The following is a 10,988-nucleotide window of genomic DNA, read 5'->3' on the forward strand; positions in this document are numbered from 1 at the left end:
AAAATCATACAATGTGATTTCCTGAAATTTTTTTTAAATTCTGTCTCTCAGAGTGGGAATGCACCTACAATGTGAATTTCAGACCCCTCCATGATTTCTAAGTGGGAGAACTTGCAAAATCGCAGGGTGTTCAAATACTTCTGTTCCTCACTGTACATCGTGTAACCCACCTCAATGTGAACATGAACCCAGCACTTTAAGCAGCACAATAGCCATAATCAAACTTAACAAATGACGTCAGTAAAACATACCAGAGGTGGGAAGAGACGAAGTACAAATACTTCGTTACTGTACTTACCGTATTTTCCGCACTATATGGCGCACCTAAGGGCCTTAAATTTTCTCAAAAATCGGCCGTGCGCCTGATAATCCGGTGCGCCTTATGTGTGCACTGAGTTCCAAAATCTGTAAAAATGTTGTTGTGCGACTTTGGTAAGCGTTCCGCTTGATTGACTGTCGGACCATTTCCCGCTGACACAGGGACGTATTACGTACTGGCAGCGATAAACCAGTCTACACCGGTCTAAGGACCCCCGAAAATGGCACCAGTGAAGAGACGTGCTTACGAGGCACAATTTAAACTTAAGGCTATCAGTTATGCGGTTGTAAATGGGAATAGAGCAGCTGCGAAAGAATTCAAAATCAGTGAATCTATGGTTCGGAATTGGAGGAAGCAAGAAAATGAACTGCGCCAAGTTAAAAAGACGAAACAGAGTTTCCGCGGGAACAAAGCGAGGTGGCCACAGTTAGAAGACCAACTTGAACAATGGATTATTGAACAAAGAACAGCCGGGAGAAGCGTCTCTACAGTCACCATTCGACTGAAGGCAACAACGATAGCACAAGACATGAAGATCGAACACTTTCAAGGAGGTCCGTCTTGGTGCTTTCGTTTTATGAAAAGGCGTCATCTCTCCATCCGCGCAAAGACTACCGTGGCGCAGCAACTGCCAGCGGATTACAAAGAAAAGATGGCCATCAAGATTACCGACAAAAAGATCCAGCCCGACCACATCACCAACATGGACGAGGTCCCCCTCACTTTTGACATCCCCGTGAACCATATTGTGGAGAAAAAGGGGACCAGCATGGTATCGATACGCACCACGGGGCATGAGAAGTCGGCTTTCACTGTTGTTCAAGGTACGTAGATTTTTCAGGTTTCTACGTGCGTAATTATTTTTAACATAAATATCTGTACTTTCTACTTACATTTCCACGTGGGGCTCGTTACTTTTCGCTTTAGTACATTGCAGGTAATTATCGATGATTTTTATTTACCACTTATTGCAAAATATGCACATTTCACTGGGCAACATGGGTAGTGTTTACAGACCAATCGCTGAGCTCGCACGCATGCGCAGTTGAGTTACCTCAGACTCTAGTTATGGTTGTGTTATGGTTGTCATGGTGCATTGGATTTGTCTTTTTACATTTTTCCCATTACACCACAAATGACAAATGACTTTTTTACAACAGGTCTGAAAGCTCCCTCTAAATTCACCAGACACCCTCCCTTAAGAGCCACAAGCAGCAGGGTGTTTTAGCTGGCCCAGCAGGCCTGCCACCAGACAAGTGGACACTCTTATTAGAAGTTAACTCAAGCACGCACACATTGCACCACCACTGCAGTGGATTCATTAATTTAGAAATTACAGTCTGATTGAAATGTTCAGAAAAATATCTGCAAAAAGTCAGAATCAACCAACATATTGCTGAAAACGAGACACTAAAGAAACAACCTTTTTTTTGGTAGAAGAACAAAATATAAGCAATTGAAACAAGGTTATGTCTTTGCTATGAATAATGTGTAAATGTTGTGTATTTGCCCTACTGTAATATATCTAATGCTGTATAGTAAAAACCGTATTCTAATGCAGAAACATCCCCAAAAGGCTCTTGTTTTCTATATTATTTCCATCATATCTATTTTGTTAACCAGAACATCAAAAGAAACAGGAAACATGTTCCATGAAGGGGACAGTCAGTAACAGTATTCCATCTCTGACTGGTTATTCTTTTATTTTTCAGGTTTGGATCTCAACCATGAAGAATTCTTTGAGGATGCTTCCTTTCTCCAAAATGCTTCAAATCAGAACTATGTCCCAGATGCAGTGTTGCCACCTGGGGATCCATGGCTCCATGGCGGCCCTTCCCGAGCAGTGTTGTCCTTGCCTTCCTGCCTGTACTTGTGTGGAGAGATTGGATCTAGTGAGGAACAGATGGGAGAGATGAAGGTGTTCGCCAAGTGTCACCTTCAGCAAGGTGTCATGTTTGGGCCCTTTGTAGGAGAAGTGTGCAGGGGACAAATGCCGACCAGCCTCAAGTATTCTTGGGCTGTAAGTAGACTGGATTGTATAGCTGTAAAGAGACAGCTTAAAATAAAGTTACTGCAGAAAACAGAGCTATTTGTTTTACTACATTTATGTGCAAAGGCAACTCAAACTCCATAATATTGATATTATAGACTTGTGTTAACAAACCAGCAGAAATTCTGTATAGAATTGCTCATAAATATATTTGTCATACATATTGTTCCCATTTCCAGATTAGGGATGATGCTGCTTTCATATACATTGATGCTTCTGATGAAAACAAATCCAACTGGATGAGGTGGGTAGTTTGTTTGTGGCTTGTTGAATTCTAATTCATAGACACGGTGTCATTGACATGCACCTAGTCAAATCCAGGCAAAACTTGTTATCATCTGAAAAAGTCAGATATGTTGTGTACTACGGGCCCGTTGACTGCTCTGTTTAATAACCCTACTCGTTAAACTGACTTTACCTAAACTAGCAAACATAATAGGGAAATGCAAGTTATTTATATGCAAATTAGCCTGTTATATCTTGAACTGGCATTGAGATCTTAAAATATATTGAAAAGGTCTTAAAATGTGTTTAATTTAACTTCATGATTCTTCCATATACTCTGCCTCATTCACATGTTAGCAGGGGGCCATCAGACCACTGCACAGTCTGCACACCATTGGTTTTGTGCGCTGCTGTAATGAGGTGGCTCATGTTAGGGAGTGGAAATTGTATGATCCACTTTAGGGTGGTGTGACCATCGTATCAGATACTTCTGCAGGCCACGCATGTCGCCTCTATTTTGACATTGTTCAAAGTAAAACAGGCTATTCTCATACTTCATCTGTAAACAGCAGGTACTGCAGAGACTGTGATCAAGCAAGTAAACCTTAAAATCACAACTCTTGTGCTCTGGGATGAGGAGTGTAGAACAGAAAAAAGACAAGAGACAGATTAGAATTGATATAACAAAATTGTTTATGATTATTGATTATTTGGGACCTCCAAAATGTCAGTATTTATTTATTTAGCTACTAGCTAGCTTTGGGGAGCTCAGGTGGGTCTTCTTTGGGGGAGCTTAACCCCCTTGGCTCCCCCTGTAATTTGAATACTGCTGTAAAGGCTGGTGGTAAGGCGCTAAACTGTCTGTCTTGACTGAAGCGTTTTGTCACTGCCCCCTTCTGCTATTGTCTGCTCTTGCCCACTTTCCAGGCGAGATGCAGTGCATCTGAAATGAGCCCACTGAGATGACAGAAAAGAGTACTGTGAGCTTGTGAGAAGTACTGTGTTCTGTTGAGTTGTGCTACCTAGTGGGTCTGCAGACTCTCAAGGTGGATAGCATAGGGTTAAAGGCGGGGGTAGGATTCGCAAATTCATAGATTCTGCTACCAAGGTAACATCTCTCAACAAGGTTGCACAACTTGACAGAACACTGGGGAGAAAAAGTCTTGGTACACCAAAAAGTAAAACGTAGAAGTGCTAGTACCAGTGAGTACTGGACCCTTTTGAGCAAAGGATTTTTTTTGTTTCCTTTCCTTTTTCTCCCTTGCAATTTTTTTTTATTCTTGAGTTTAGCGCTTACTTTGTTGGTCACAGTTGCATTGTTTGTGTGGTTGCTCTTTGTTTCAGGTATGTAACATATACAAGCAGTGAGGAGGAACACAACCTAATTGTCTTCCAGTTTTACCGTCATATCTACTACAGGGTTTCCCAGCCCATCTCTGAGGGAACAGAGCTCAGGGTCTGGATTGGCAAGGATTATGCCTCCCTGCTGGGCCTGGGGATGGGTGAGTTCTGTCCCACTGGGTTAATGTTGTGATAGATGCAGACTAGTCTATATTGGTTTTTCACATTCACAATTTTTCAGCTGACAGTAAACTTATATTTAAATATAAATGTTTTTCTGAAGGCCTTAAAACTGAAAATGTACTAGATGAACAACCTTCTAGTATCCTGTGTTTTTTGTTTTTGGTGGGAGTACAGCTGACAATGTGAAATGTCAAGTTGGAGACAAGGAAACAGCTTTGCGGCTCCTGCAGGACATCCAATTAGTCACCCTCCCGGAACCCAGCAGCACATCGCTTTGGTCAGACCACAGCCAATCACAGAGCCCTATGCTTGTCATTAATGATGTGACAACAGTGTCAAATCCAGAAGCAGCTAATGATTCAGGCGGGATTTCTGGCTCTGCCTTGACCTCCACCTCCATGATCTCCTTGCCATCCCCTAGCTCTCATTCGATGGAAAAGTATGATTTTATGCCTGGAACTGAGAAACTGCTGAGTAGCCCGAACGCCACACAGAACAGCCCCTGGTACTTTTTTGGGTTTGAGCCAGACCCAACTGGTCGGCCTCTGGACCGGAGCACTGCGGTATGTAAACTATGTATGGAGCATGTGGGCTGTGCTGGAGGGGCAGCAGACCTCCAAAACCATCTGACGAACAAGCACCACATCAGACCACGTGACAACAACAAGGACCGAAATGTTCCAGTAATAGGTAACTATTGCTGTCAATTGCCTATTTGCATTGCTCAGTAGATAGAGCATATCAAAGTTGCAAGGTTAAAGGAAAGGTCTGTTTTAATACAACTTCATCCTTATTTCCAGAGATTCCACCATCATTTATTTATTTATAACATTTATTATAACATTTTACTCAGCAGAATATCTGCTGAGAGCCATAACACTGCTACCGCAAAATCCAGCAGAGCAGGAAAATGAGCAGACAGATTGCGAACAAACCAAACATTTAGCCAAGTAATCTAATCTAAACCACTTTATTTGGTGATAAAACTAAATGATACCACAACTACAGAAATAGCAGTAATCTCCAAGTAAGAATCCAGTTAACATGTACAACTTTATTGTATAATTTGTATTTCATTTTATTATTTGTATTTTGTCCTTTTTTTTCTTTTTATCTCTATACACAGAGTCCCACCTGGCATGATAGATATTGTATTGTGCAATTAATGGTTTCCTAGCTTTTATTTAAAACTCAGCTTAATAAAATGATGTATTAAAACATTTTAAATAAAACAGTTGAACGGAAATCACGCTTATCTGGCCCAAAGCAGTGAGCTTTTGGAGCGCACCTAGCGAGTGAGGGTAAACCTTGTGATGTCACCCCTGCAATGTGCTCAAGCCATGGGCTGAAGCATAATACAGAAGGCAATGGCGAGCCGAAAGCTATCTGAAGTGTGATTACACTTTTCAAAACTTGACGAAGACAGCGTTATCTGCAGTGTTTGTTATGCAAAATGCAAAACTGGCCAATGCAACACAACTAACCTATGGAAATACCTGGGCAAACAAAATATACCCAAAAGCTCACGAGTGTACCGTGTTCGATAGCCTAAAAGCCAAGTCCCCTGCTGCAGCTGCAGTAAGCAGCACACTTGCAGCCAGCACCGAAGTTTTTTAATCTACATTTTTAAACTACTGATAATGAACACAACAAACCATGAGTTTGAAATATATATTGTATTCATATCATTAAAAATGTAGGTTTCATTACAGTAATAGTAATGTTTCTCACCACCTCAAGCTTGTTTGATACTAGGCGTTCATGTTATATCATGTAATATAATGATAACTTTTGAAGAGTAGTCCAGCCTTATCGTACAAATGGATGCACAATCATCTGACTTAACTCAAGTTACACAATGATGTTCAGTCGAGCACCTGTAATTGGATCTGCACTGCTTCTTTCTCGATCCTTTCCCTTTCATTTTCAGTATGTTTGTATGATAGTCAGTATTAAAGAGACACTTTACCCTGGTCTGTTTATCACGTAATAAAACAAAAAAGAACTGAGTATTCTGTAAGAAATATGCTGATAAAGAAAATGTTTGTTTGGCCCATCTACAGTCAAAGTCAAATTTTGCACTTTCTTTGCAAACATTTTGCGTTAACTTCAACGTTCCAATTTCTTTAATAGTTCCTGCCCAGACTACACTCAATACCCACTTAGATACAAGTGATGAAGACAACAGCAGAGCTATGCTATTGTACACTAGGCAGCTCTACATTAATCAGACTTGGAACAAACTGTCAGCAATACAGATTGCTCAAGTGATTATTATTCATCTACATGAACCCATGAATGTCTATACAGTATTTAAATTAATCTATCTTATAGAGCTATATTTAAATTAAATATTTTGGCCTGCTGGTAGCACTAAAGTCACCAAAGTCAGTAGGATTTATCCCCAGGGTATATAAATGTCTGTGCAAAGTGTTGTAGCAGTCTATGCAGTAGTTGTGGTGAACAACCAGCCAACTGACTGACTGACCAGCATTGCTGCCCATAGAGCTACATCACTAGCATGGGTAAAAATAAGACTCAAGCCATAGAAACCACAATTTTCCTTTTTAACCACCTTGAAGCTACTTTCTTAGTGTTATTGCTGCTTTTTCAACAAACAAATTCACAGGTTTACCTAAAACTAGTATCCAGTATAGTAACTATCTTGAACAGGCTGTGTAGAAATGTGTCAAACTGTTGGGGTGTCTTTGTTGATTGAATGTTTGTTCTTTGTCTCAAAAGGCCAACAGCGCTTCCAGTCGATGGTTAACAGCGGTCTGGTCAGCACACTCCCCTTGGTTTTGTCTGCTCAGCTGACTGATGCCATAGCCAACTTTCTCATTGTGGATCTCCAGCCCCCAGCTCTGGTAGAAGGGAAAGGCTTCAAACAGCTGATCCACACCCTGCAGCCTTCCTGCAAAGAACTGCCATTACCTTGTCAGCTCGAGAACTTCCTGAAAGAACAACATACGAGAGGCAAGATGAGTCTGGCTCAGCTGCTGAGGAAGAAAGCAGGAAGTGGAGAAAATGAGGATCTCTCTGACTACACTGCTCCCATCGAATCTGAGCCCAGGAGACGTGGACGACCTCCCAGCTATCGGAGGGAAGTTCCTCACTTTGTCACTTTAAGTGTGGACGTTTGGCTCCATAGCTGGCACAGCAGCACTGAGAGGTACCTAACCCTCTGGGCACACTACATAGACTGTACATTTAGTTTTCAGAATTTGGCCCTGGCAACACAAAGACTGACAGAGAGCGGAGTGAAAGATTTCAGCTTCCAAGCAGTGGAGGCTCAAGTGAAAATGATGGCACAGGAGTGGGGAATCTCCCAGCCCAATCTGGTCCTGTTGGGCGGGGAGGCAAGGAACAAGATGAGGCTGGGATTGATACAAAGTGAGAAAGGCGGAGAGGCTGCAGCAAGCATCTCTCACCCAAACTCAACAACATTTCTTGAGAAGGATGACTCTCTGTTACCTGATGAACCGCGTGCCTCAGAGCACTGCCATTTTAGCGAAGGCCTACCATCTGTCCCATGTTTCTTCAGCGCTGTGCAGGGCTGCATTGATGAAGTGATGTCACACACCATAATTTCCAAAACTCTCACTCACTTCCAGGGTATTCTCTCAACCCTGTTCCTGTCACTTGCTCAGAACAAAGGCTCATATCTGCATCATGCCCAGACCCTGTTGCAGATGCTGACCAAAGAAGAACAGGCAGAGCTGAAGTCGTGGGCTCATAGCCGGCCAACCTGGAATAAGCTGTACCCTCTACTGAGCATGCTCATCAAACATAAAAGCCTTCTTTGTGATATAATAAAAGAAATTAAAGGGGAGGGTTTGCCTAAAGAAGAAATGGCTTCAGAATCCAGTTCATCTGGCAGCTGCCACGCAAACTCCACCTCCAACACATCCTCAACAAGCACCACCACTTTGCGCTCTGAATGGAAGGTCCTCGAGGACCTGTGTTTGGTCCTCAAACCTCTGGATGTGGCTTGTCGAACCCTCGCCTCGAGGCCCTGTGTTTGGTCCTCAAACCTCTGGATGTGGCTTGTCGAACCCTCGCCAAAGAGGCCTTTCCCCGTCTGTCTCTTATCAAACCAATTCTCACTGGCCTGCTCTCCCGCCACCTCGTTACCCGGCCAGGGGATTCGTCATCTGTCCTGAAGGAGGTGAAGAGGATGATGAGGCGGAACTTGGCGAGCTGTTACAATAGTCCTTTTGTCAACAGGGTTTTGTGTGTGGCGTGTTCCCTTGACCCCCAGTTCCATGGGCTAGGATTCATGGATGAGAAGGTGAGTTACAAAGCTGAAATGCAGGGAATTTAGTAGTGAATAGCAGAGGCATGGTAATGTCACGCTGTCAGTCTGTCCGCCACTTTGGTCCAGGCTGTTATTTTAATCTGTTGTTTAAAAAAAAGTCTGTGTAACCATCTCAACAATCTTGAATCATATTTATATTATTGTGTGAAGGATAGTAAATCTTCTAGCTGTGATTATTTTTAGGAGCAAACAGCCACTTTTGATTGGCTGAAGAAAGAAGCTGTCAGGATTGTGAAGGAGGACAGGAGGAGGAGCCAAGGTCAGAAGCAGAACCGGAGTAAGAGGAGCCCCTCACCCGGGTCACCAGAATCAGAGACTGAATTCCTGCGGAGGAGCAAACGCCTCAAAGAATCACGCCCAATCAACTTCAGAGAGATAGAAGACGAAGATGAAGAAAGTGATGTAGGAGAGGTTGATGAGAATGAGTCGACAGATCCAGGCTCTCAGTGTGGGCTCACTGGTATGGAGTTCCTGCTGGGAGACCTGTTCTGCTCTGGCCCTCGGAGCAGACAGAGCTCTGTGGAGGAGTCTGTAGACATGGAGATGTCGGTCTTCAGAGCTGACAAAGGGGCTTCCCTGGGAGTGGAGCCCCTGCAGTGGTGGAGGACAAAGGCAGTGCAGTTTCCATTGTTGGCCACAGTGGCACGAGCCTACTTGGCTGCCCCTGCCGTGGCAGGTAATGCAGCACAGGACTTTGTACAGGAAGGAGCAGGAGCCACTCACCGTAAGAGAGCCAACATTCCACCGGAAAATTTGGACGCCATCTTGTTTCTGCACCACAACAATATGCCCAGTACTGAGAACGGACAAACAGCAGTTAGGAATGATGAGAAGAACAGTGGGACTGAGAAGATCCCATAAACACACACACATTCATTCCTTTTTCACAATATGCAAATTTAACACTCAGCTATGTGTGTAACACTCACAGGATTCTTATCAGAGTTTTAAAATCATAAATCAAAGCTCCAGCACAACATTGGCCCACTGACAAAAATGAGGAACAGCACAGTGTATCCAAACAGGGGGCACATAACAGGCTATACACATGTCTAAACTAAATGCCTATTAGGAAGAGAAACCAATGTTTTGGGGATCAGAGGGTGGGTTTTAAATTTGGTTGGAAGATTCAGTCTAAAGTTTTATTGATTGAAATCTCTATATTCATCTCTAATTGTACTACATTTCCCCCTTTTTTTCAGAAATAAAATGGAATTGTTTTTCCATTTCCTTCAGACTCAAGAGAAGGAAGACAAAGAATCTGTTTGTAGTCTCTAGCTCTACTACTGATCAACAATTTTGTTTTATGTACCTTGTAGTACGTAGTGCCTTACATTGTTTCAATACTACAATAGTGTTTCTATTTTTTTATCCTTAAAACATTTTAACAAATCTATATATTAACTGTGATTTCAAGTGTGTAGACTGTCCCACATGGTAGTAGTATGTAAAACTACCACCAAGCGACTGTGCTTTTGCATCATTACTGTGTATTTTGTGTTATGAATTAGTAGATTGTGAAAGAAAACTCCACAGACCAAATAATAGCTCACTTCATGATGCTCTTCACTCATTTCACAGAAAAGAAAATTTGTGAGTAAAATGGCGATAAGTTAATCATTAAAGATCGATGAAACAGTTTGAAATAAAAAATAAAAAAAAGGCAATCGCATAGAATAAAACATGCTGGCACATTTAAGTTGGGAGAAATGTTTACTCCTTGCTTTGCTGTATTTCAGAAGGTCATTAGTTGGCTGTGTAGCAAATTTAAAATATTTTTTTCAAAGTTTTACAGAGTAGAATACATTACATTATATGCTGTTAACATGATGGGTGAAGTGTGTGAGGACAATGAGTTTGTCTTACACTGAGATTCTTTATCTATTCACATCCAGTACATGAAAATAACTGCTTTTCATTTACTGTAATGTCAAACTTTGAAATAAAAATACTACAGTTTGAGCTGTTACACTAGATCAGCAGTAGCATACTTAAGCATAAATATAAAGACTTGGGAAAGATTCAATTGTCTTTTAAATTCTTTTAACCCCTCAACTAGATTTTTATTTCTCGCTTAAATCTGGCAAAGACCTGGTGAACTATGTACCCTGAAACTTCCCACAGCTTACAGGATGTGTTTGGGTCTTGGCTATGGTTTTTAATGATGATCATTAATAAAACTGTAAACCTACACTCACCAGCCACTTTATTAGGTACAGCTGCTATTAATGCAAATATCTAATCAGCTAATCACATGGCAGCAACTCAGTGCATGTAGGCATGTTCAAGACAATCAGCTGAAGTTTGAACTGAGCATTATGAAACTGCTGATCTACTGGGGTTTTCCCACACAACAATCTGTAGGGTTTATAGAAAATGGTCTGAAAGAGAGAGAAAAATCCAGTGAGCAGACCTTCTCTGGGTGAAAATGTGTTGGTGCCAACCTCTTACTAGTAAGGTGTACCTAATAAAGTGGCTGGTGAGTGTATGTTTGCTGATCAGTGTGCAAGTTACAAATCACTGCTACGATTGAACTGTCCATTCCAGTGCTT

The 10,988-nt window shown here is 41.9% G+C and overlaps 1 protein-coding gene across 1 annotated transcript; it reads left to right on the plus strand.

Moving 5' to 3' along the window:
* Nucleotides 1-132: 132 nt before the first annotated feature.
* LOC109957941 (uncharacterized) lies at nt 133-9,297 on the plus strand. The gene is made up of 8 exons (XM_020596201.1): nt 133-1,143; nt 2,032-2,339; nt 2,549-2,613; nt 3,939-4,096; nt 4,293-4,808; nt 6,861-8,135; nt 8,261-8,409; nt 8,620-9,297. Exons 1-8 carry the CDS (start codon nt 540-542, stop codon nt 9,295-9,297), a joined length of 3,753 nt encoding a protein of 1,250 aa, XP_020451857.1. The 5' UTR covers nt 133-539.
* The last annotated feature ends 1,691 nt before the right edge of the window (nt 9,298-10,988 follow it).

The sequence above is a fragment of the Monopterus albus genome, unplaced genomic scaffold (assembly GCF_001952655.1).
Source record: "Monopterus albus unplaced genomic scaffold, M_albus_1.0 scaffold29.1, whole genome shotgun sequence".
NCBI classification, from domain to species: Eukaryota; Metazoa; Chordata; class Actinopteri; order Synbranchiformes; family Synbranchidae; genus Monopterus; species Monopterus albus.